At 47.2% G+C, this 27,447-nt stretch overlaps 1 protein-coding gene across 1 annotated transcript in view; it reads right to left on the bottom strand.

The window, feature by feature from the left end:
* The window catches only part of LOC140502775 (uncharacterized), a 61,069-nt gene that overhangs the window by 11,602 nt on the left and 22,020 nt on the right, over positions 1–27,447 (bottom strand). The window contains 1 exon segment of the mRNA XM_072606772.1: positions 19,751–20,531. Coding sequence (XP_072462873.1) covers positions 19,751–20,531 — 781 coding nt within the window.

The following is a 27,447-nucleotide window of genomic DNA, read 5'->3' as shown; positions in this document are numbered from 1 at the left end:
ATTCCGAGCTCGCATTGGTCTGACCAGCCACAGCCGGGCACGCTGAAACTTCACTTTATCATGGTGATGTCATTTGGGCCCTCTTCAAGAAGGAGGGACAGCCACCAACCAGTTTACGGACCCAGAGCATGTCTTGAGAGCACTCTGGATGTGCACTTGCAGCAGCTTTTCTAAAGACCCTTAGGGTTCCTGAGTAAAAGAGAAAGTTAGCATTTAGTAATTGCTTCACTAATAGTAAGTGCTAGGAGGGTGGGGACCTATTGTCCAGTCTATGAGCTCCAGAGTGAATTGGGTTTAAGGGAGGGGTCTTTCAGCAGGAAATCTAGCCAGTAAACCCAAAGGAAAAAAGGCAACTTTTGGCCATGGAAGTGTGCCTTCCCCTGGGTAGAACATGAGAGGAGAAGGGAAGGGAGGGGAGAGGAGCTCTACTCACTCACAGGTTGTGTTTGTCCTTGGTTCTCAAAGAGGACCATGACATCAAGATGATGACATGACTTGCAGTTGACTTTGATTTGAGGGAGGGAGGGCTGTGCAAGGTCACAGTGAGCCTCACTTTCTCCTCCTGAGCCATCTGGGTCCAGTGGCCTGATATTCATCAGGACAACTGGAGATGGCCCCTCCAGCTCATTTTACAGGCAAGGAAACTGAGGAAAGCAGGGTTAAGTAACTTGCCTATGGTCACACAGCATGTAAATGTCTGAGACCAGATTTGAGCTCCTAAAGATGAGTCTTCCTGACTCTAGGCCTGGCATTCTATCCACTATGCCACCTAGCTGCCCCTGGTGTTGCTCTAGGTAGTAACAATTGGCTGTTGTCCTTCATTCTCAAAGAGGACCAGAATGACATCACTGTGATAAGTCTAGCCCAATGTGTCCGACTGGGGCTGATAAACCCAATACGAGCTTGGAATGCTCTACCCCAGGTTGGGCATAGACAGTCCGTGTGAACATTGATGCTCTCGATGATAACAGCAACAATATCAGGAGCTACCGTTTATGTAGCCTTTCCAATATGGCGGCCATCATACTAAGTATTTTACAATTATCTCATTGGATCCTGTCAACAACTCAGTGAGGTAGGTGCTAATACTATCCCCATTTTCCAGATGAGGGAGTTGAAGGAAAGAGGTTAAGTGACCTGCCCAGGTTCACACGGCTAGGAACTATCCATGGTTCACTTTGGACTCTGGTCTTCTGACTCCAGGCCCAGCACTCTATACACTGTGGTTCCCCCTAACTGCCATAATGGGGAAGGTGGCTGGGGGAGAGGGCAATAAGGAGAGTTTAGGGAGAAATATAATGAGTTGGGTTTCAGATGTCTGTTGGATAGACCTCCAGTTGGAGACGTCTGAGAAACAGCTGGAGATGTGAGACTGGAGGTCAGCAGAGAGGTTGGGGCAGGACAGGTAGGTTTCAGAATCAGCAGCACAGAGATGGCCACTCAATCCGTTGGATTTAGGGTTAGAATCAAATCGGAGTCCATCCAAAACCGTGGAAGAGAGATGTCCTGAAGGGATTGGATGCTTTTCTCACTACTATAGGTTGAGAGTAAAAAAGTTTCTGAAGCCTAAATGTGAATTCTGAGAAGTTTGGTCCTATGAGGACAACATTCTCTTTTTATCCTAGAAGAAGACAGCCAGGCAGTCAGAGCCATGGATTGTGTCTTCCCTGGACCAGGAATCTGAAGAAGAGACAGAGAGGAAGGAAAGGAAACAGAACAGAACTGTTAGCAGGAGGAGAAATGGCAGAGACAGCTTTGCATGTGTTGGTGATGTGGATTCTCACACTGTAAGCCAATGACTAGCTTTCCCCATCCAGAACCCCTTGCTGCTGCCTGTCCCTGGGGAGGACTTCTCTAGGGCTTATTCCTGAACTCCCTTTGGTGCACCAGTGTGCTAAAGGCTGCTGACTCCTCCCCTCCCATCAGGGTTCTAGGGGGCTGAGGACCTGGAGTGGGGGTATGTGGAAAAGATGGGAGGTACTTGACTCTCATCAGTATTCTTCCATTTGGCTTTTAGTCAATGTGCACTCTAAGGTGGTATTGTAGGAACAGGTGAAAGGAAATATCTAGTCCCCCAAACCTGGGATATGCTCACCCACAAAGCCCCGACAAGAGTGGGCTTCACCCTCAAATGGAATGGCTGTGAGGGCCACACGTGGAGAAGACAGGTGGCCAATGGGTGAATTCACAATCACTGATTCCTGAAAGTCCAGCATCTTTTATTTCCCTTCTTTCTGTTTTTTTTTTTTAAATTTCATTCCAAGAGTTGTGTGCCTCAAAGTTATTTCTCTTTCTTCTTGTGGTGGTGTTTTTGTATCTTTCTGCTTCCCTGTTTGTCCTTGGCTGGTCTCTCTCTGCTCCTGCTTGGATGCATTTTCTCCAATTCTTCCAATCTCTCTGATGATGTGATCACTGTGGGGAGAGTGTAACCCCCTCTCTGGGCTTAATGTACCCCTCCCCTCAACTTGCTGCCCTTGGATAGAGGTACAAGGGTGCATCCTCAAGGTGCTCCTGGACCTGGAAAGACTATCGTGCTGCTGGCCTGAGTAATTTATAAAACCCTCTGCTCCTGGAAATCCTCAGAGCCATGATCACATGAGTTGCTTACTCTAATCAGGTCTTGACTCTTCTTGGGACAGCCACATTCTTGATCTGCCCGTTGCTCATGAGTGTTTTAGTTCCATGTGTATGGACTCTGAAATTCCTCTATGAATCAGTCAATGAGCATTTGTTACACACTACTGTGCGCCAGCCAGTGCTGGTGATGCCAATTCAAGCAGAAAGAATCAGAGTCCCTGCTCTTAAACAGCGTACATTCTAATGGGGGAGACTTAATGAGGGGGACATGCCCAGTGCTAGATAAGGGAGGTCTCCAGTGGCTGCTCTGGCTGACCTGGTGCCCTCCATGAATCCATTGTGGGAGGAGCCATCCAATCAGAGTGGGACGCCATAGGGGTGGAACCTATGCTAATGGTGCATTCCAGCGATAGGGTGAACTTTCAGCATGAAGGGGTTTCTAAGGCATGGTAGACAAGGCATGGAGCACAATCTGGAGAGGAAAGTTTTGTCTTCTTTTTAGCACTCTCTAATAATGGGCTGGGGAGGGAAGACTCCCACCCTTGTGTCAGGAAGTGACTCTTCCTGGATGGCCCTTAGAACTGACCTGTGCCCTCATGCTGCACCAATGCACTAGGTCATGGAAGGTATGGGATCAACCTCAAGTATTTACCAGAAATGACATTAAAGTCCTCAAGTGTATTCTTTACCAGAATCAAAACCCATGGGTGTGCACAAATGAGGCACTGGTTGTTGGCCTTTGTTCTTGAAGAGGACCAAAAGGACTTCACCACGTTGGGGTCCAGGAGCCCCTTTCCTCTTGTCTGTTTTCTCTAAGTACCCCTTCTATCAGATATCTCTCAGTCTGGAAGAAGAGAACCTCAGCCCTGTCCAAGGTGCTGCCTGCCATAAGACAACTATCAGCTCTCCTCTTTTTTCTCCTGCTGTACATAAGACCCCTACCCTCCAGCCCTGATCTCCTTCCCAAGTTGGGAAGAACTACAATTCCCAGGGTCTTGGTAGCCAGCTAAGTCTTGCTCCAAGTTATTACAATTCCATCTTTCCCTCTGTCTTAGGACCCCTAACCGTGTTCACCTTAGGTGACTGGAACATGCACAAAGTCAGTTACGTATGCATTTAAAAGCATTATTCTGAGAAGTGGTCCGTAGGCTTTACCAGACTGCCATCAAAGGAGTCCATGACACACAAAAAGGTTAAGAACCCCTGACACTGGAAATTTCATGAGACACTCTCATCATCCTAAGCAGATTCAAGCTTTACCTTTGAGACTGAGGAGGAGGAGAGGCCTCCAAAAAAAGTTCATGACCTGAACTGGCCCCCAGTGGCTAGAGATGGAGGTGATCAGAGAAAATCAATTCTGCCAGAGAGCACTCTGGGAAGATGGCAAAGTAGCAGGTCAGAAATCTTTAGGCTCTCCCAATTTCCTCCAGATAAAAAGAACATCACCTCAGAGGAAACACAGAGCGGTGGAAAAAAAACAAAAGTCAAGGTAAAGCAGTTGTTCTCCTAAGAAAACTTGAGGAGACCCCCAGGAAAGCCCCGACCTCCAGTGGTGGAGGTTTGACCTAAGGGAAGTGCAAACTCCTCCTGTATGTGTGAGGAATCCACAAATGACAAGCCCTGGCAGCAGCTGGGGTTGGGAGGCAGCCTCAGCCTTCACAACAGCCTTCATTATTGTTTGGGTAGTTTGAAAGAAGTAAAGCAGAGGAGTGAGGAGGAATAGAGTAAACAGAGTGAGAGGGATAGTGAGGAAAAAGTCACAAGTAATTGTAGCTTATAATATGAATGGATGAATTTACCCATAAAATGGAAACATAACAGATCGATATTTTGAATTCAACAATATTGCTCTCAGGAAACAATAAAAATGAGAGATACACACAAAGATAAAATAAAAGTCAGGAGTAGAATATATTATGCAAAAAAGCAAGGGTAGTAATCATGATATCAGACTAAGTTAAAGCTAAAACAGATTTAAGCAAAAGAGAAAAATAGGGAATTTACACTGAGTCAGCATTATTATTCAATATTTGTATAGGTCATTGAAAATAAAGTACTTGAAAATATACTTGCCAAAAAAGACACAGGAACCATATGAACATAAACATCAAACATTTCTTATACAAATAAAGTCAAATCTAAATAATTGAAATAATCATGGATAGGTAAAGCTAATATAATAAAAAATGACAGTTTTATCTAATCTATTTATTTAATTCCATCCCAATTAAATTACTAAAAATTATCTTAACTGAGTTAGAAAAAATAAAAACAAAGTTCATTTGGAAGAATAGAAGGTCAGGAAACCAGGGAAAAAGATGTAAAAGCAGATTCAGCAGTATTAGATATTAAACTATATTATAAGGTAAAGCATTGTTGAAGTGTAAAATGGAAAATTTTGATTATTTGAAATAAAAATTTTCTTGTAAAAATAAAACCAATATAGCCAAGAATAGAAGGGATGCAGAGAATTGGGGAGAAAAAAATTTTCATAGACAATCTCTCAGATCGGATGAAATTAGGTTGGAATATTGCTGTGGTGTAGGAAATGATGAACTGGGTGATCTCTAGAATAACAAGAAAATAATTGGACTTATGAAGGAAGATACTATCTACCTCTAGAGATACAGATTACAAGTGGAAATAAGCATAGTATGGTCTTACATATATTTGTATGAGTATATATATATATATATATATATATATATATATATATGTACATATATATATGTTTCTAGATATCTATGTATATGTATAGCCACAAAACTGTAGCCTTCTTTAAGGAGGGTGGGGAGAGTAGGGGGAAAAAAGTAAAAACTGCCCAGCAGAGGATAAAAGAAAACCAACAAGGAAGCAAAGAAAAGCTGGGTAGCTTGGAAAACAATGTGTATATTATTATTGGCTTTCTTGAAATGAAAATTTATTGTTTCATATTGAATACTCTCATGCTGTGCTGTGCACATGGCAATGTTTTCTTTTTCTTTTCTCATTTTGTATTTAAGTTTAAAATACATTTTTTAAATTTACAAAAAAAAAAGAAACTAGTAAACTATAAATCAGAGCTTCATTGATTATTTTGCTGACTGTTGAGACTTACAAAAGTTATGAAGAAAATGTTACTAATTCAGATTAAAAGCAAAAGTGTAAAAAAGAAAGAAAATCAATTCTAGTATATGAATTCTCAAATATTTTATGCATTTTGTAGTTATTTTGAGGTTTCTCTCTTTATTCTACCTCCTTGATATTATTACTGTTGGGATTGGAAGCTCAATTCCGTGTGGACGGTCTCGGGCGGGTAAAAGTGGAACTTCTAAATCTTAGAGTCTTACGAGGCCCTTAAAAATATTGTTTCAATTAGTTTTATTGCTGATTCCCTAGGATTTTCTAAGTAAACCATTTCCATTAGCAGACAGAGAGAATTGTTTTCCCCTTGTTGACCTTTATGCTTTTCTTTCATCTCACTTTTCTTACTAGCAATTTCCAGAATGCTGTCAAATTATAGCTGAGAAAGAGATATCCTTGTTTATTCCTGTATTGTGAAAACTTTTAGGGTTTCCCCATTGCACTTAATACTAGTTTTTGGTTCAAGTGAGACCCTTATTATATGAAAATGGATTGTGCTATGCCTATACTTTTTAGGGTTTCTATTATAAGTGACTATTGTACTGAAAAATGCCAATATTGATTAGGTATTTCATATTCAATAAGGCAGCTGAGTGGCACAGTGGATAGAGTGCTGGATCTGGAGTCAGGAAAACTCATCTTCATGAGTTCAAATCTGGTCTCAGATACTTACTGTCAGGGCAACTCATTTAACTCTGTCTCAGTTTCCTCATCTGTAAAATGAGCTGGAGAAGAACATGGCAAACCACTCCAGTATCTCTGCCAAGAAAACCCCAAATAGGGTCATGAGACACATCTGAAAAATGAATTTGCACCAACATTTTATAATGTTCCATAACTTTATTCTGAATTTTATGTGACAACCTAAGGTCTTTTCTCTCTTTGACTGATGAAACTCATGAATTAAAAAGTTGTCTTCCTCTCTCACAGTTTGATTGCCAAAAGTTTAGACTTCCTACTGATTATTTTTAATTAGAAGAAAAATTCTGAGGTTTGAACTTAGAGGTTCAATAATCTCATAAATTGCTTGAATTCTAAGGGAATTATCTCAGCACTGTCTGCAAATCACTTTGTGCTATGGAAACTTGTTACCGTCGTGACTTTAGCTTCTGAGAAACTCAGCGACATCTGCGTGCTACCTTTGAAGACCTACAAGTTGACCTGGTATATCCCCACAAGATATACTGGTCATCTTAGCCTATCCTTTCCCAACTAAAAGTAGTCGTATCATTCCCAGGAGCTACTGCTACTCCTGGTCCACTATCCATAGCATCAGAACACAGCTGGGTCCCATAAAGCATTCCTTTAAGACAGAGAGGGGTGGTCTTGGCCCCAAGTATGTGTAAAACTGTTTTTATTGTTGTAAATAATCATGTTGTCCTCCCCCTCATGATGCTGCCCATCTTATAATAAATTGTATTCTTTCCTCACCTACACTGTTCTGTTCCTTGTTCTATGCTTATAAAAGGGAGCTGTGCCTCTAATTCAGGGTCTCTTGGCTAACCGAGGCATTCTTCAGACCCACCTTATTACCCTGATAATAAACTGTTATCTTGCTCAGAGAATACATGTCTCAATTTAACTTTGTTGAATTTCACTCACAACAGTACTTAGTCAAAGATCTTTCTGCACCTCTTAAGATATTTGGTTTTGGATGTTTTTGGTTTTGAGTATGATTGTTTTCCTAATGTTAAACCATCCTTGTATCTCTGGTATAACTATTCTAACCTAATTATACCGAGTTTTTTTCAGTGAGTTGCTCTAGCATATTTGCCAAGACTTTATTGAAAACTTTTGAACGGACATGATAGCATCAATTGATAGTTCTTCCTCACTTTCTCCTCCTGTGGTCTAGACAGTAGGACTCTGTTTCATAAAAGGGATTTGGTATTCCAAAATTATTGAGAATATTTTTAGCATAGATACTGTTTTCCAAAAGTTTAATAGAACTCTTATAAATTCATCTGTATCAGAAGACATCCCTCTTAGTACTTCCTTTAGTTCAATTTCTTTTTCTGAGACTGGATAATTAAGATCTGTTTGATGCTCTGATAACGTAAGTATTATAAATTTTTATAGGTAATCTATTTCTTTTAAATTCTGTTTTCTAAGTCATATAGAGGTGAATGATGGATTCTGACATTTTGTTTTATACTGGATTTTCTTGTGATCTTATTTTGTTCATTTTTTATCTTATTTTATCTTCCTTGTTTTAATCAGTTTGGATAAAGGTTGGTCAACTCTGTTAGCTGTTTCGCAGGACTACATTTTAGTTTGACCAGTTCTATAGTCTTTTTTGGTTCCCCAAAATATCTCTCTGCTAGTTTTAAGAATTTCTGTATAAGCTTGGAATATTGCTGCACTATAGGACATGGGTTGGTGGACTTAGAAAAACATGGAAAGGTTTGAACTTAAGAAGGAAGAGGCTGCTCATCCTCAGAGAAACAGAAGACAAACCAGTACAGTCTTACATGAATGCATGTGAATGTATATGTCTACATATGAGTATGATTGTAGATAGCTAATATATATATGTGTTATGGAAGTACATACATGTATATGTATGTGTGTATATGCACACACACATACACACATATGTGAAATGTTTTTGTGTGTGTATCTGAGTTTAATTATAGCCTTCTTGGGGGAGGAGGGGAAGAAAGGGGGAAAAGAGCAAAGTAAAGTGCTTACAGTAGAAAACAAAAGAAAATTTACAAGGAAGCAAAGATAAGATGGACAGCTCAGAACACGATGTGTAGCATTTATTATACAGGCTTTCCTGAAATGCAAATTTATTTGTGGTGTACTCTGAGTCCTCTCTTATGTTCTGTTGTGCACATGGCAATGCTTTCCTTTCTTATTGTGTATTTAAGATTAAAATAAATTAAAAATTTCCTCTTCTGTGACTTTTCAGGAATTGTTTTGTTGGCTTTGTCATTTAAAAAAATGTGCATTCAGTACACTAATCCTCTCTTTCACTGTATGTTTGTAGTAGTATAACTTTCTGAGAATTACTTCAGCTACATTCCAGAAATACTGGTTGTCTCGTCATCATCTCTTACATAGTTAATAGTAGCTTTAATGTTTTTTCATGCACTCATTATTTAAAATTTCATTATCACCTCCATTTAATTATGTCTTGTTTTTGTTTATTGCATTATGGTCTGTATCCTGTAAATTCCTGGCACATAGTAGAAGGTATATATATATGTGCATGTGCATGTATATATTTCCTTCCTTCCTTAAAATATGTCAAGTATTTCTGCTGTTTTAGTTACTTGCAATTTCTCTGAGTCTTAATGCTTGGTCTATTTTTGTAAAAATGCCATGGGATGACAAGAAACGTATATTCTTTTGTGATCCCATTTAGAAGGTGATAGAAATCCTTTACCTCTAAATTCTCCAATGGTTTATTCAGGTTTATATTTTCCCTTTTGTTTATGTCAGATATATTTTAACTCCGAGATCGGAGAACACTGAAGTTGAGGGAGGAAGGTGTTAGGCTGTTCAAGTCTCTTCTCTGAGGTCCAACCTCATAGGTAGTGATGCCAAGGAGGGCCTGACATGGCATGAAAGAGCTGACAATTTGGGGATGGGTCTGACTCCAGAAACGCCTTGGGAGCCTCAAGGAAAGCCCTGGGATAAAGGTTAATATGTTGAAACTATCCAGTCCTCCACACTGGTCATACGACCCAGAAGTTATTTGATTTGTATTTCCTGCTTATCTGTGTAGATATTGCATATTAACTTTGGAATGGAAGAATGTGAAATTTTTGTGTCTGTAGCCCCAGTACACAGAACGAGGCTGAGAGCAAAGTAGGCACTTAGGGGACCTACTGTTAATAGGAACAAAATGGCTCCTTAAACTGCATTACATAAAAATGTGCTAAATCATGTTGGAAGGTAGAAACTACGGGACTTGCAACTAGAGCAAAGGTTCTCTTTTGTGTCATGGACCCCTCTGGCTTCTATGGAAGCCTATGAAACCCTTCTCATAAAAACATGTTTTTATAAAATTATTGAAAAAATAATAAAGCACATAGGAATGCAAAGTAAACCCATTATATTGAAATATAATCTACATGTATATGTATACACACATACATATACACACATATACATACATATGTGTGTATACACTTTTTTTTTTAATTAAGGTTAAGAATTCCCAAGCTATAAAACACTTCGTCTGAAAATAGTCTGGAGATTTGAGTGAAACCTAAGTTCAATACGAATCAGTAGTGACCAATGAATCAGCCTGATGTGAACAGTCTTGGTCTCTGATGAAGGGCATAGCTTCTAGAGAAAAGGGAGGTGACATACCTACTGTCCTAGCATCAGACCTCACCTGGTGGATCGTATTCAGTTTTGGGGACCAGTTTAGGGAAGATATTGACAAGGTGGATGGTGTTCCAAGGTGGACAGACAGGACGGTGATGGGCCTTCAGTCAGTGACATGAGGATCAGCTGAAGTGAGTAGGGGCTTATGTTTATCTGGGGAATGTCTCGGGATAGAAGTATCTTCAAGTGTCTGAATGGTTATCATATGGAACAGGGATTAAACTTTGGCTGTGGAAGGCTGAATAAGCAGTAATGAACTGGAGCTGCAAGGAGGGAAATTTAATTTTGATATTAGGAATAAGTAATAATGAGAGTCATCCAAAAGAATGACCTGCCATGAGAAATGGTGGACTCCCCCCCACGAGGCTGATCACATTTAATATGTTATGGTGTGGATGCCTTGTGTCTGGGTTGCAATGGATGACCCTGAGATCACTTCCAACTCTCAAATTCTGTGCTTGTGACTAGATGACCTTTGAAGTTCTGTATACTTGCAATGGAAATCCTAACCATTGGCCCTTTCTTGGAACTACCTCAAGATCAATAAGTTATTTACTTAGGTTGAGGCTTTTTCTTCACTTTCATTATATTCATAAGGATTTTTTTCACTATTTTGAACTAATGATGAGAAAGATATTTACTCTGCAGGAAAGCTTTCCCTCAATCACTTTCATTCATAAAATTTCTCTCCATTATCAATCTCCCAATAATGAATCAATCTTGTCTAAAGGCAGGTTTTGCTACATTCATTAAAATCACAAGATTTCTTTCAAGGATGAATTTTCTGACATCCAATAAGATCTCGACTCTCTTGGAAAGTCTTGTCACATTCATTATATTCAAAAGATTTTTCTCTGGTATGAAATTTCTGATGTAGATTAAGGTATGCACTAATGCGGAAAGCCTTCCCACATTCTTTACATTCATAAGGTTTCTCTCCAGTGTGACTTCTCTGATGCTGAGTAAGACTTGTCCTCTGAAGGAAGCCCTTCCCATATTCATTATATATACATATATACATAAGTTTTTTCTTCAGCATATATTCTATGATTTTCCATAAGGTCCGAATTATTGCTGAAGGATTCCCCATATTCTTTAAATTTAGAAAGTATTTTCTTTGAGCATATTCCGTTCCATTTTTTAAGTGCTGAGTATAGCCTGGAATTCTTTTCACGTGTGTCCCACTTATGGAGACTGTTTCCTACAGTTTGGTTTGGTTGTGGGAAAAGGCCTGGCCAGGGACTAATGCTTTTGCCATATTATGGATTCTTGCTTCATTGGAAGGTTTCCTCTGAGTGATGTTTTCTGTGTAGCATGTTGCTTTTGTCCTTCTGCTGTCCCTTTAACCTGGCATCATTTCTCCAGATTTCTCCCAAGCCTGAGACGGAGAGACTCTCCCCTGTGAGTGTTTTCTGAAACGATTCTTCCATATAAAGGCCCAGCTGTGGAGATGACTCTGGCTTCAGCCCTTGGCTTCTGACGTGAAGTCTCTTATGCTCTGTTTCCTCCTTCAATAAAAGCTAAAAATCTCTACATGACAGAACTCTGCTCCAAACTCTGCCATCTGGGGCCAAGAAAGGCAACATTAATCAACCTGATGGATACCACGGAATGGCAAAGTTGGAGAGAGTGTTGTTGCTTCAAAGGGACAGTGGTTAAGGCTTACTTCATTTCCTAAAGCCCTAATGACAAAAGGAGCCATAGGGTGGAGAGCAGGCCTTATGTGATATAAGTAGCTGTCATCTGCTGGAATAGGGAGCCTAGACAGAATTCCAATGAGGGCCATGTGGCTTTGACTGAGGGCACCACGAAGGAAGTCTTGTCATTTACAGGGCACATGCAGAAGGGAACAGTTGAACACAAATGAAAGATCAGTCAGTCCAGGAAGGAGGAAAGCTAGAAAGGGCAACCAGGGGAACAGGCACACAGGTCTGTCTGGTGGGGACACAGGAAACTCCCTCCACGGATGCGGGTTGGCCTCTTCTCTGCATGTCTGGCCTGTGTCATGAGGGGTGAATCACACACAGTGTGTGTCAGAGGCAGGGATGCACCCCAGGCCTTGAGCTCTCAACCCACTGTGACCAGAAGAACAGATTAAGAAAACAAATGAGAAAAAAAAAAGAGCAACCACTGATCATCAATTTATTGATTATTAGCTAGCCTAATTAATAAATTGATTATTAATTACCTGGAAAAAAAAGAAAACAAATGAGTATTAGAGAGAATGTCACCAAATGCGGAGTTTGTAAAGATGGTCGACAGTGCACAGAATGTAGGACGCCACAGCCATGGGTCCTCCTTTCCAATCCACCCAGCAAACAGCTGCCAGCTTACTGTTCTGTACCTTTAATGGCAATGGTCTGCTCACACCACCAGCCTGGCTGAAGCATGGTAGAGGCACAGGAACAGGGAGCAGGGGGGGTGGGGGGGGACCCCAGACAACCCAGTATCCCTCCCATCACATCCCCAGGAGGGCCCTCCCCCTGGCCCAGCTCTGACTGCAAACCACAAGTGGGAGGAGGACAAACCTCCAGAGGCAGAGCATGCGGATTCTCCAAAGCTCTACTTGCAAGAAACATTCTTTAAAATCTGTTTCAGAACCAAGAAAAAAATCTGCCTCCTTCAAATTCCTCTTGGAGCTGCTCTCTGGGGCTGTCAGGACTGAGGCCAGCCCATCTTCTCAACATTCTTCTCCAGGTAAACCCTCCCGTTCCTTGCACAAATGTTGGTCTGGTGGGTTCTCCAGTCCTGCCCACACTGGCTGGCCTTCTTCAGGAGATGCTTTGGCTTGGTGAGGTCTTTGCTAGGCTGCAGTACCCCAAAGGGAGGCTAGCCACGCCAGAATGGGCCTCCCCAGGGCAGACCCCAGCACACCTGCCATGCCCTGGGTTCACTCCAACGCTAAACTCCCTCTTTCTGCCGACAGCCCCAACACCCACCCAGTCACTGAGGTTTGAAGGACGACATTGTCATCCACCCTTCCGTCTCATGGCACATACTCAGTCAGCTGCCACTCTCGACAAGCTTCTCTTGGCTCACAAGCTCACCGATCGCCTTAATTAGCCGCCTTGCCCCAAGTCTCTCCCTTGTCCAGTCTATCCTTCCCTCAGCGCTAAAGGGATTCTCCCAAGTCTGACCATGTCACGTTCCTGCTCAGTGAGAGGACCCCACCTTACTGATCACCTTTCACTGCACATCTGTGCACATCACAAAATTGACCTTTCCAAAAGCGGCTGTATTCCCTTTCTGAGAGGAGCAAACGCCCTTTCCTCTTCCTCCCGATGACCAGGATCTGAAACCTGGGTAGGTTTCTCAGGTCCTCACTCGCACTCACACCATGTGAGCACCCTTTTGACGAGTCTTGCCATTTCCATCCTCCCTTCCTCTGCCATAGCCGTGTGCTGCCAGGGGCTCCTGGCAGGTCTCCTTGCCTCACTTTTCCTCTCTCCAATCTGTCCACCACTAAGCTTCCAAAGGCGAAGATCCAGGCACTTCACAGCCCCTCCACACTTCCGCTCAACATACCATGGTGCCTATCACTACCAGGATCGAATGCAGTGATCCCAACGGCACCTACCACCCTTCCCAGCTTTCCAGACTTCCCACTCTTCACTCTCTTCCACACAGTCTAGGTTCTGTTCTTAGGACACCACCCTCTATCTCCAGTCTCCATGCCTTTGCATTGGCAGTCCCAATGTCTGGAGTGCTCTCCCCTACTCATTCCTGCCAGACAACACTCAGTACAAACCCCAACTTCTACAAGAGGCCTTTCCCCACTGTGAGCGATTCCCTTTGAATCCTGCCCGGTTTGCTGTGTACATAGCTGGTAGGTACAGAGTTGTCCCCATTAGAAGGTGAGTTCTTTGAGGAAAGGGGCTGTCCTTCCCTTTCTTTGCATTGCCAGCCTTAGCACAGTGCCTGGCACCCAGTAAGCACTCACAAATGCTTGTGGACGTGGAGCTGGGCACTGGTGCCAGCTTTCTGAACATCAATGGAAGCCTGGCTAGGACCCCACCCACAGACCAGACCATGGGTGTGGCAGGGGATAGCGGGAGCAAGTGAGGACAGCCTGACTTGTGCTGTTGAGTTCTCTCAGCAAGCATCTATTAAGACCTACTGTGTGCTAGCACTATCTGAAGGGCAGGGGCAACAGAGAAAGGCAGAATCAGGCCCAGCTCCCAAGAACCCCCTTCCTCCTGGGGTGAACAGCCAGCAAATGGCAGGTAGTGGTCAGAGCCACTAGGAGGTGATCATGGGACGTGCCTGTGCTAGGCATCCGGGAGGGCTTCCTGGAGGCGAGGAGACTTCAGGTGGGCCCTGAAGGACGCCTGGAGGCTGAGACAAGGAGAGAGAACACTTCAGGGGCAGAGGATAGGCAGGAAAACTGCCTGAGAGTTGGGAGACGGAGCATCCTCTTCAGCACCAGCCAGGGGACTGGTACGCTGGCAGCTTATGTGAGAGGGTGTGAGAGCTAAGGAGACTCAGAAGGTGGGAGGCATCAGGCAGGCAAGGAAGGGCTTTGAATGCCAGACAAAGGATTTGTCCTTGCCCTAAGGTGATGGGGAACCAATGGCACTCACTGATTAGGGGTTCAGGGCAGGTCAGCCCTGTACTTTAGGAAGGTCCCTTTGGAGAGGGGTGATGCTGGAGGCGGGCAGACCTGAACAGACAAGGAGTAAGATGACAGGAGCCCACCCTGGGTGGGGGCAGTGCCAAGGTAAAGTCTATGGGACAGCCGTGGAGAGTGAGGGAGAGGGATGTCACCTGGGAGGCGAGCCTGGGGAATGGGGAGGAAGGTGCTGCCCTTAATGAGGAGGGGCTGGTCAGGGCCTGCTGAGCTCCAGATGTCTACAAGACACACAGAGAGGCCACGGGAAGGGAAAGATTCCAGCCTGGAGGTCAGCAGAGGCCTAGGCACGGTCACTGAATCCAGGCCCCCTGCTGTCAATGGGGAGCAGAGGGCCCTGAACACAGCCCCAAGAACAATGTTTTAGCAAGGAGCACGTTGCCAGGGCACGGGGCAGGGAGACTGGTTTGCCCAGAAGGCTCACCCTTCCCCATTGACCAGTGAGCTGTGGGAGAGGGGCCTGGCCAGGGGCTGCTGCTTCTCGGGACATCTCCCTCTGGCCTCCAAGGAGCGTCCCCTTGCTCCAGCTGCTCAGTCACGTCAGGCTTGGAAAGGGCAAGTCCTGCTTGAGGAAATAGGGAGGGGGAGCTCAGAGACACCCCCGAGCTAGAGGGGGTTGGGTCCAGAGTCTTGCAGGGAGGCAGGTCTCTAGGCTGGAACTTTAAGGGAGACACCGCAGGGGGGACACGCCATGGGGAGTCCGGCTCCCGGCACTCAGGCACACCAGGTTCCTGTAGTTCTCCAGGATGACTTGGTGGTAGAGTTCCTTCTGACAGGGTTCCAGGTGCCCCCACTCCTCTAGGCTGAAGGTCACGGCCACGTCCCTGAACACCAAAGACGCGTGTTGAGCTGGAGAGCACCTGGAGACCACCTGGAGAGTACTCGCTCCCTTCACCTGGGAAGCCTGAGGTCAGTGGGGCTGCTCCAGCCTCCGAGGGCAGGGACACAACTCTGTCCATCTCCTGGGGCCCTGCCCTCCCCCAGACTGACCAAGTGCCCACCCCTGAGGGTCACTCGCTCACCGGGTGGGTCCCCATGGTCTGGAGCATGGGCACCATGCCCGCTTCCTCCTCTGGGCCCAAGGTAGAGTTGAGAAGGGAAAAGGAGCAGTGAGAAAGCCCGGATCATGTGCCCACAACCCCGAGGGCACTGCAGGACCTGGGACAGACTTGTGCATGCTGTGTGGGACGACCACCCCCCCAAATAAAATTAGAGTCTTGACCAAAGGAGTAAAAAGGAAAGATATTTACTCAGCATTCTTGAGAAAGGGCACTCCCGCCTGCGCTCAAGATGTTGATGGCTGAGGAGGGCGAGGGCGTGCCCTGCACAGCAGTGTCTATAGACCCTGACCACAATACCCCCACCCAAAGCCCCTTCCTCTTAGCCCAGTGGCTGAGCCCTGAGGTACAATCTACCCCAGCAACCAGGAATAAGGACGCAAGAGCCATTTTTGCCCAAGGAGGTACAGAGTAAGCAACTTCTGTCAAGGACTGTCAGGTGGCAGAGGGTGATGTCTGGGCCAGGAGAGAAGGGAGCGGGCAAAGGCGTTCTGGGAGGAAGCCTCTGGCAAGGACTATCCCGTAACAAAAAGAGGTTTAGGAAAAACAGAATCTCTGTTGTTTGGCTTCTCAGGCCCAGGTGAGACTGATGGGTTGACAAAGGGGCCCCTGAGGGGTCTTCACTAAATGTGCCAGCTCCACCCAGTGCCAAGGATGGGGGAGGAAAGAGGGGCGGGAGTCTGGCTGGATGTGGCCTGGGAAGCAGGGCAGGGAAAGGGGGCTGGGGTCGCTGCCAAGACACTGGGGAGACCTGGCAGGTGGGGGGGCTGGGGTCGCTGCCAAGACACTGGGCAGACCTGGCAGGTGGGGGGCTGAAGGGGCTGAGGGGGGCTGGGGTCGCTGCCAAGACACTGGGCAGACCTGGCAGGTGGGGGGCTGGGGGGGCTGGGGTCTCTGCCAAGACACTGGGGAGACCTGGTAGGTGGGGGGCTGAGGGGGCTGGGGTCTCTCCCACGGCACTAGGGAGCCACAGCGGGTGAAGGAGCGGGGTAGTGCCTCTTACACCAAGGGGCACTCTCTCAGGGAAGTAGGTCTACAGCTGAGCACAGTAGGTTGCCCTCGCCCCGCCCCTCCTCCGCGAGCCAGTGCTCCCATTGGACCAGCTGCAGAGCCAATCAGCGGTATAGCTACACCCCATAGGAGGGGCGGGGAAGCAGTTGGGCCGCTGATTGGCTCTTTCGCCAGAGGCCCAACCAATGGGCTCCCTCGCTTGCGGAGGTGACGAAACTAAGGGAGAGCCTGGAGGCGGGATTAGGGGGTCTGACTGCGCAGGTGCAGCTGTCTCCACCCTTCCCCACCCACCTTCCTTCCCGGTAGGCTCCGGTCCAACCCGGTTCCCCCGTCCACCTGGCTCTGGCCACAGGCCTCGGCTCCTAGTTACCCCGGCCCCAGACTTCCGGCCTCAGCGACGGCTAAGCAGAACTGAGGCTGTCGCGAGCGCGCGCCCAGAATGGGTAGGCGCGGGAGGGGAGGAAGTAGCTTGGCCATGGAGACCTAGCCGGAACCCTGCCCGGAGCTGCACGCGCGGCCTTCTGGGAAGTGTAGTCCCGAGGCCCGGGCTGCGAGTGCGCAGGCGTGGAGTCTTGGGCGTAGGAGGGAGCCTAATGAATAGGAAGGGAGTGGGCGGGGCCCGGAGCGCTTCTCTGCCGGTACCTCCAGGGCCGTCCTGGGGGAGGACGTCTTCCTCAGTCACCCCGCTCTCTGCCTTCTCTTCCCCCTCGCCGACCCCTCCATCTCCGGGTCCCCCCCACTCGCTTCCCTTCTCAGTCCTCCAGCGAAGCTGCCCTGCCCAGGGTGACCAGCGAGCCCTTAGGGGCCCCCAGACGGGCAGGGGGCACCTTGTTCCTCGCAGGCCCTGGAGGGGATCGTGTAGACGGCAGGCTTGGGGGTCATCCCAGCAGGGGGGAGGACAAAGGCAGTCAGCGAGAGAGGCCCCCAGAGGATGCCCCGAGCGCCCGTTCTGCTGGGGAGGGCTCTGGACCCCCTCGTTAGGTAGCCCGGCTTCTGGTGACAGACCTCCCCTTCGAGGGTCCCTGCCAGCGCAGTCAGCGATCTGGCATGGAGGGGAGGGGGCCGCAGCGCCCACCGCGGTGAGGATGGAAGTGGGGCCAGCCTAGCTGACCACGCGGTGCGAGGAGGCCGTGCCCTGGGGCCGTGGAAGGGTGGCAGTGACTCCATGGCGCCCTCAGAGAGTGGGCTGTGGGTGATGAGCCGGGGAGTGGTCACAAGGGTGCCCAGGAGGGCGGCATGAGGAGAGTCCAGGGGCTTACCTGATGGGGTGATAATACTGGAAAGAACCTCAGCTGAATGGGGGGGGGGGGGGGCGAATCTGGATGGTTGGTTTTTAGGAACCTGGCTATGACAGGGAGAGGAGACAAAGGATGAGGCAGGGTTAGGTGAAGTCCGGTTTTTATTAAGGATGGAGGAGGACCAGCAGGGACTAGGAGAAAGCAGGGGATGAGATGCGCTCAAAGACTCAAGTAAAAGGGTCAGTCTTGGGAGAGAGAGAAGCCTGTCTCTTCCTGAGCCATCAGGATGCCTGGTGATGGCCTGGGTCTCCTCCGTGTCTGACCACGCTCTGAGTCCTCCACAGTGCCTGCTTTAGCTAAAGATTGTTCACATCCACCCATTCCACCAGGGGGCAGTCTTCATGTGCTTGGGGCAGGCATCTCCCTAAGTCACCAATGGGTTGGAGGTCTGTCAGTGGCCCTCTACCTGGCTTAGCCGTCTGCCAAGATGGTTTTACTGGGGAGTGGCCAGTGCGCCTGCTCCAGCTTCTTGGGGCCACAGGTGACAGCTGAGTGCACATGGTCTGGTCCCAAGGAGTCCTTTTCCTAGGCTTTCTCCACGCTGCAAATGCCACAGTGCTCATGCCCAACACAACCCAGGAGAATCCTTAGACCTTGGTGGATTTCAGACTTGAGCGTCTTGAGGGCAGGGCAATATTGACTTTCTTTGCATCACTAGGGCTTAACACAGTGCCAGGCAATTCTTGGGGTTGATACCAAGGACAGAGCAAACAGGGCTAGTGCATGCAACACAGAAATGACCTACTGTAAACCAAGTGTGACTTGAGGGGCTGATGATGACATTGAGTCTCTGGGCTTTTAAAGCCATGTGGAGATGGGGGGAGAGGAGTTCCAGCACCCAAGATCCATGAAAAGCATGAAAGGGTCTTCTGGGGGGGCATCAAGGGGTCACTGAATGTCAGTGCATGAGATTTGGGAGGATCTTTGAGGCCAAAGGATTCCGAGGATTTTTATGTAGACAAAGGGTGAACAGGAGCCACAAATGTACATCAATGTTTAAGGAAGATTAGACCAGCAGAGTTCGAGGCACAGAGATGGAGGGAAGGCCAGAAGATGAGGGAGGAGGACCCATTCTGGCGTGATGCAGTAGCTAACTGGACATGAGAGATGAAGGAGAGAGGGGGTTTCTGTGTCCCCAGCACTGAACACAGTCCCTGGCACTTACTAAACACTCACTAAAAGCTTGATTGGCCCCTAGGCATAAACTCCCTAACTCCCTCTAAGAGTACAAAGGGGTCCCATTCCTTGAGTTTCCCCACCTTAGGTTAGTGAGCGGGGGAAGGAGAGAAGGAGGGAGGGAGAGAGAGAAAAGGGACAGGAGTGAGCGAGGGAGGACCTTACTAATGGCTGGACTAAGGTGTAGCAGGTGATTGGGCTTGAGCAAGGAGGGGTTATACTTCCATTGTGTTAGAAGGGAAGGTGAAGAGAGAGGATGATGCTTTTGAAGATGCCTGAGGATTGGTTTTGAGGAAGCAAGTGCTGGTCAGATTCACAGAGAACACCGAAGTAGCTGCCTTTGTCTAAGTCATCTCGTGATGGGGTTGGCAGGCGTTTGAGAAGCTGAAAAGAGAAACAACTGCTATGGAACGCTGTACAGGGCTAGCTTTACCCACAGAGTTTTGCCAAAGTTTGAATTCTCTAAGGTTCAGTGTGTGTCCAGCTGAAACCTTCACCTTCATTAACTTTATAAGGCATTGCTATTCAAAAGCCTTCACTGTGAATTCTCTGATGTTGAATAAGATGTTTGCTCAGGCGAAAAGCCTTCCCACATTCATTACATTCAAACGGTTTATCTCCCGTGTGGATCCTGTGATGGGAAGTAAGAACCGTTCTCCAGCGGAAGGCTTTCCCACATATGCTACACTCATATGGTTTTTCTCCAGTGTGAATCCTGTGATGGGAAGTCAGGCCTGTGATCCAGCGGAAGGCCTTCCCACACTGATTGCATTCATAAGGTTTCTCTCCAGTGTGGATACTCTGATGTTGAATAAGGTGTGCACTCAGGCGGAAGGCCTTCCCACATTCGTTACACTCATATGGCTTCTCTCCAGTATGAATTCTTCGATGGGAAGTAAGTTCTGTTCTCCAGCGGAAAGCCTTCCCACATTCCTCACATTCGTAAGGTTTCTCTTCCGTATGGATTCTCTGATGTCGAGTAAGTTGCTTGCTCTCACGGAAGGTCTTTCCACATTCATTACATTCATAGGGTTTCTCTCCAGTGTGAATTCTCTGATGCTCAGTAAGTCCTGTGCTCCGACTGAAGGTCTTTCCACATTCATTACACCCGTATGGTTTCTCTCCAGTATGAATTCTTTGGTGCCGAGAAAGCTGCTTACTCTCACGGAAAGTCTTCCCACACTCATTACATTCATAAGGTTTCTCCCCAGTGTGAATTTTCTGATGACGAGAAAGCTGTGTGTTCCGGCTGAAGGCCTTTCCACATTCTTTACACTGATAAGGCTTCTCTCCAGTGTGAATTCTCTGGTGCCGAGAAAGCTGTGAGTTGTGACGGAAGTTCATCCCACATTCGTTACATTTATGAGGTTTCTCTCCAGGATGAATCCTGCAATAGTAAGGAATGGATGAGCTGTGGTTAAAGACTTTCTTAACTCATGACTTTCATAAGGTTTCTTGTCAGTGTATATTCTATTCTGTTCAATAAGTTCTGAATTATAATTTCTGGGTTTTGGTGCAATGGAAAGACTTCCAGATGTGGAGCTGGAGAGTCAGGGTTGAAATTCTGACTCTACCACTTACCTCTATGACCATGAGCTGTGCACTTTCTGGAGGCTAATTTGAACAGTTTGCAAAATGAGTAGGTAGTGGTGGAATGAACCAGATAATATCAAAGGTTCCACATCTAGAATTTTCCATTTAAAATATCATTTGCGTGCATAACTGGGCTGTCTAGTGGCACATGGAGAAAGCATGAGACTTGAAGTCAGGGAGGCCTGAATTCAAACCCTGCTTATGATCCTGTCTGACACTGAAGTCACTTTACCTCTGTTTTTCCGTTTCCTCAACTGTAAAATGGGAATAATCATAGCATAGCCTTCCCAGAGTTGTTGTGAGGCTCAAATGAGAATATTTGCAAGGGCACTGTAAACCTTAAAGTGCTATAAAAATGTTAATAATAAATGACAATAATTACTATTTTAAGTTATCATCATCGTTATCAAGCACCTTTCCCTAGGACTGAAAAACCTCTCAGGTTTTCTCTAAGCCCCATTTTTATGGAGATTCTTTTCCACTGAGACTGAGGACTCTGGACAAAAGATTGGTCTAAGAGAGAAGCTCCCACCATATTTACTGGAGATCTCTTTCAGCTGACTTGAACTTGCCTAGATGGCTTTTCTTCCTTGTTCTTCTGCCTCCCCAAGCTGGGAGCAGGTTTAGAAGCTTCTTCCAAACTGGAGCCAGAGAGACCATCCCTGGCACAGCTTTCCTGAGACAATCCTTCACTTGACATTGCCAACTTTGAAGCAGATTCCTTGGCTTCAAGTGTCTTCTCGCCATCTGGAAAAAAAATCAGTTAGATAGGAGATATAGAAATGAGCCTGTTCCCCTGCTTGGGAGAAAGGGAATTGTACTTTTCTTAGTCCTACATTCTTTCTTTTCTATTAAGGAACACAATTTTCAAATTTTGTTGGCTAGGAAAAATCATGAAAATACTGCTGTAAATTTGTATGGTCGGATTTAGGGTTAGAATTGTTTAGTTCATAAAATGCACAGTTATAAAAAGCTTTCCCACGAGTCCTTCTGAGATCAGTTACTACTTTTCCCATTGAAGAAAACAAGGCACAGAGTGATTTGGTGATCTGACTCCAAAACTGGGACAAAATTCAAGGTCTCCTGATACTCCCCATCCCGACTGGTAAAGCCCTCACATGACCCACATAATCAAGGTGGCCCAAGCCAGACTTCACTTTACCTCTCCTCACCCCCAGCTAATGTTGTCCATTCCAGAATAGAAACCATGTCCTGGAGGCCATCCCTACTGGTCTGTTTGAAGAGTGCCTCGGATTGCAGACTGCGACCATCATCTCCCCCAAGTATGTGCCCTCTCCTCAACCTGTCCCGTCTTTTCTAGCTCTGGAAACATTACAGATCAATACCTCCACTACCACTGGAGAGCTTATCTGAATCTACTGGCCTGCAGTGTCACTCCTTTTCCCTTTAACTATTCACACCCAGTTATTCCTCTCTGGTCAGCATGTACCTCTATAACCTGCCTCCCTCTATTACAGTGGACATTTCCTGAGGACAGGGACATGCTCCACTTTAGCACTGTGATCCATAGGCCTCAGTCTATGGACAATGGCTGAATGAGGGAGTTTTCATTCATTCCTTCCAAGTTCAGAAAAGGGAGCATTGTTTAATATTAGTAAAGGGAACCTGTCTTTTGTATTTCTGTCCCTAGTGCTGAACACACAGTAATCCTTTAGCCTTAATGCCTTCCCTTTAGGTTTTGTCTTTATTTGTGTCCCCAGAGCTTAGCACATAGTAAGTATTTAATAAACGGTAGCTGACTGATTGATCAGGAATGCTTCATTCATTTATTTATATGTGTAATTTTAAAGGACAGAATATGGAGCAATGGGTAGAAGCAACAGGGAGGCTATTTTGAGCTAGACATGAAGACCATACATTCCAAGTGGTCAAAAGAATGCAAACAGAAAAATTCTCAAAGGAAGAATCCCAAACTATTGCCAACGATATGAAAGGGTGCTCAAAATCACTGCCCAAAGTGCCAATTTATAAAACCCTAAGGATTCACCTCACACACAGCAAATACACTACATCCTCCTGTCACTTTGGTCAGCGCCAGAGGGGCTGAGGAAAGAGAGACACACTAACACACCACTGGCAGAATGTGAGTTTAGAATTATGCAGTCACTGAACGCTGCATGTCCTTTTACCCAGAGATCTCACTGGACACATCCTCTCACCCCCAACAAAATGTTCCCAGCAGCACTTTGTGGGCCAAGAGCTGGAAACAGCATTGATGCCCATTGACTGGGGGAATCACTAAACCAACCTTGGTACATGAATGTGAGGGAATGTGCCTGTGCTGTGAGAATGATGATGCCCACGGGGAAATGCAGAACTTGTATGAACAGCAGCACAGGGATGGCAATAATAAAAAACAGTGGCTTCCACAATACAAGTTCACACTTGTGTAAGTAAAATGGCCACGTAGAGTGGCAGGGAAGGGTTGAGAAGATGCACCAGCTCGGGGCTGATCAGGGTGGAGATGCAAGTGGTGTTTAGTGTTGTTGAAATGCCATTCCCCCCCAAAAATGCCTCATACTCTAACCCTAAGGAAGAGGAGGAAGGACTATTATTAGGGAGCTGATAAAGACCAGGAAGGTGGCAGGAGATGAGAATCTGGCAGCGCTCAGAGGGCTCACAGCAGAGCCCTGGATTCGGGTTTCTTTCTCTTCCTCCTTCAAGACAGAACATTCTTTAGTTATTTCAGCGTAACCTACTTCAAGGAGACCTTTGCCATCCTCGCTTTCTTCCTTTGAGCCTCACACCAACCCACGGTTTGTTGCCTCTTTACTGACATGTGGGGCTCTAGTAAACTTTTCCTTTCTCCCCTTGACCTGGTCATCTGTTTCTTCACTCTTTTTTTCCATCAGTCAAGTAAAATACTTGTTCTTCCCTTCAACTTCTTTGGTTAGGTTTTAAAATTTCATTTTCTGCATTTTTTCCTAAAACAAATTTACCCCAAATTCTCTTTCCCTTTTATTTCCGACTGTTCATTTACTTCAGTCCTTGTCAAGACTCCATTTTCTTCACAGGATGAAAGTTCCTAAAGGACCTACTTTGGGTTCCCTCTTTTAAACAAAGTGTATGGTACAGCCTTGGAGATCTTGGCCTCACCCTTCTGGCTGCTGTCCATCCCTGCATGGAAACTGAGCCTGTGTCCCTGATCAAGTATGTCCACTTTCACCACCTGCCTACCCCATGATCATGTTCCTTCTCATTTGATACCAAATTTCCTCTCTATGTCAAGGCGTTCCCACCCTTCTTGAGGTTCCCCCACCCTACCATGGGAATCAAAGCACCAAGTTAGCAGGTTGTAGCCATGGTCAGGTCCCACCTCTCATCACAGAATCTCTCTCTCCAGCCAGGGAATGCTATTTCATTCAATGGGACCCCTTCCCACACTCCCACAAGATTTCAGCCTTCCTTTTCCCACATCAGTGCCTCTCCTTCCCATGTTGGCCATCCTGCCATGGCCATTTTACTTCCCCTGTAGGGAGAGTCAGTTCTCATGTATATTGTGCTGCATACAGTGATGCCTCAGGTTTTTCTCCACTGTCATGTCAATCACTGGACCCCCCAGAAGACCATGATTTAAAAAAAAGTCTGGATACTTATTTCGAGAAATCATAAATGTACACTGCCCAGGTCTATTAGGGTCAGAGGGCAAAGCAAAGATAAAGAATCCACCAATCACTTCCTGAAAGGAAGTCTTGAGAACATCACAGCCCAAATCCAGAGCTTTCCCATCAAAGAAAATGATACTGTAAGCATCCAGAAAACAGCAACTCAGGTACCAAGGACTGACAGACAGGATCCCATCAGAACTGCCAACTCGTGCCATCAGGGAGAGGAGATCTTCGAACATTCCAAAAGGCAAGAGAGGCTCACAACCAAGAACAAACATTTCTGAGGAAAAGAGGAGCGAGCACTGAGAGATGAGTGAATGTGAGAGTCTGGAGAACACCAGAAAGGGGTGTGTGTCTGAGCACCTGGAGGAAGTGCCATGATGCCAACACTCTTAATGGCAAGAAGAGGCGGGACCCCTCAGAACCTGGATGTCTACACAGGTGCCTGAGAGTTATATAAGAAACACAGACAGGATGGGAGGGCAAAAGGAGGCCAGGAAGTGTGGGGCGCTCAGACACGCTCCCCCTTTCAGCATTTCTGAGGGCAGGGGTGTCAAACTCACAGGATGGGGACCCCAGCAGGCTGTTTTGTTGCATTTTTATTTTGTTAAACAGTACCCAATGACATGTTCATCTGGTTTGGGCCACACTAGGGAATGTTGTGGGCCATGTGTGGCCCTTTGGGATAGAGGAGAGCACCATGAAGACAGGAGTGCAAATCTTGCCAGTTGCAGGACCCTGAGCAAGGGGGGTGATCATGGTCCCTACCTCGTGGGGTTCTTGTGGGGGTCACAATATTCCTAAAGCCCTCTGCCACCCTTAAAGCACTCTCACCGTGAGTTCTTGGCATCACTCCACCTGATGGGAATGGCCCAGGGTTTCTCACTCACCTGCACAAGGATTCCCTGGGCTGGCTCCCTCAGGCATCCAAGGTGCTTCCCCTCGCTCCAACCGGAAGATCACAGGGGGTTTGGAAACTGTGAGTCCTGCTCATTGAAAATGGGAAAGTGCTAAGGGAGGGCGGCCAGCTCAGCCCCTTCTCGCCTCACCAAGTGTTGTCGGCTGTCAGCAGGTCAGGAAGACCCACGTTCCATTCCTGCCTCCTGTGCTTTCTAGCTGGGTGACCCTGGGCCAGTCACTCCACCTCTGCCTGCCTCAGCTTCCTCATCTGTAAAATGGGGACAATAAAAGCACCTGCCTCCCTGAGCTGGGGTTCCTCAGGTGCTACATAAATGCCAGCTATGACCCCACTCTTACTATTTCAGTGAGACAAGCACTTTCTAACTACTTACCATGTGCTAGAGATTGGAAGAGAACAGTGGCTCCCTGGCAGATAGGAAGTGACAACCCACAGAATACATCATTGGTGCCAGGCCCTGCCACAGGAGGCATGCCAAACACTGCCTCCTATCCCCCTCAGGGCACCCACTCAGGCTCCTGTTGAGCCTCCCAACACAATGGTCAGGCTGCTGGAGAAAGGTTGACCGTCTCTGGTCTCTGCCCCCAGCCTAACCTGCTTGTTCCCACCCAGCATTCCCAGAGTCTGGGCCCAGAGGCAGCCTGGGTTCCTCACCCAGGCAGGTGAGATTGCCATAGGTCTCCAGCATCACTTGCTGGTAGAGCTCCATCAGGGTCTAGCTGCTGCCACTCATCCCGTGTGAAGTCCACAGCCACGTCACAGAAGGTCACCGACTCCTGTAAGCCAGAACACATTTGTGCTTGTTCAGGGGCCATCTCTGGGCCCAGAGTGGGACTGGCTGGCTCGCAGCCAGTGTCAGGACGCTTGGGGGGTTGAAGCCAAACAAAGAAGAATGCTCATAATTTATATTCATGGCACGCTGGAGTGGCTTACCTTGCCACTCCATTTTATAGATGAGAAAACGGAAGGTATGCAAGAGGCAGAGACAGTGGACTGGAGGTCAGCAGCTTCCCCGGCCCCACCTGTGTGTGTGAGAACATCCCACTGACCCAGGGATGCTCCGCTTCTGTTTGAGGGCTCTGGGGCACAGCTACCCCTCTTAGGAAGGCAGAAGCCCATCTCTCCTGCCCCCATGACTCCCTCGATGGGTCTGGTGACAGCCCTTCCCAGTCCTGGCCCCCCAACCTCCTGCCAGCCTGGCAGTGTGTTTCCTAAGGACAAGGTTGGGTCCAGAGATGGACGATGGGGACACCTTGCCTGGATGCTCAGCCTTTCTCTGGGCCGCTCCCACCTTGCTCCCTGCCCAGCCCCACCGGAGGGATGTCCGTTCTCTCTCCCGCTGGGCCCGCTCTCCTCCTTGGTCCTCTCTTCCCTTGGGGTTTCTGAGACACTGCTCGCCTCTCTCTCCTGGTGCTCCTCCCCCATCTGACTGTTCCTTCTCAGTCCCCTTTACTGGATCTTCATTCAATTCACAAACATTTATTAAGAGCCCTCACTATGTGCCAGGGACTATGCTAAGTGCTGGGGACCAAGAGTTATGTCCGAAGCAAGCTCTAGATAAGATAAATAGGAAATAATGAACTGAGGGACGGGGCTCTAGGGGTACCTGGTGTGCAGAGCACTGGGAGTCAGGAAGCCTCACACATCCACCGGGGGGGGGGGGGCGCCACTTTCCACTGCCTACCTCAGTTTCCTCATCTGCAAAATGAGTTGGAGAAGGCAGTGTCCCCAGCCCCTGGGAGAAGGCTTTCTGTAGGAGGGGGTCTCTCTACCCTCTTTCCTGGTGGTCACTCCAGCTCCCGTGGGTGCAGAGACAAGCCCTGCGCTCAGGTGGCCCACATCTTTCCTGCCTCAGGCTCTCTGTTGGCCTCCCATCCCCCCAGTCTCCTCTGGGAGCCCTTCGGGCCCCCTCTCCTCCCGGTGAGGCCTGTAGATGCACCCTCCTTTCCTCTGACCCTGGCCTAGCACCAGCTGCTGGGGGAGCGCCTGCCTCGCTCTCTGCCCGCCTACTCAGCCACTAAAGCAAGCTTCCTAAAATGCGCGTCCGATCTGGTCACTCCCCGCTTGGTCAGCTTGGGTGGCTCATTCTCTTTAT

This window comes from Notamacropus eugenii, chromosome 4, assembly GCF_028372415.1.
Source record: "Notamacropus eugenii isolate mMacEug1 chromosome 4, mMacEug1.pri_v2, whole genome shotgun sequence".
Taxonomy (NCBI): domain Eukaryota; kingdom Metazoa; phylum Chordata; class Mammalia; order Diprotodontia; family Macropodidae; genus Notamacropus; species Notamacropus eugenii.
The sequence above is the reverse complement of the archived record's forward strand: the minus strand, read 5'-3'. Positions and strand labels throughout refer to the sequence as shown.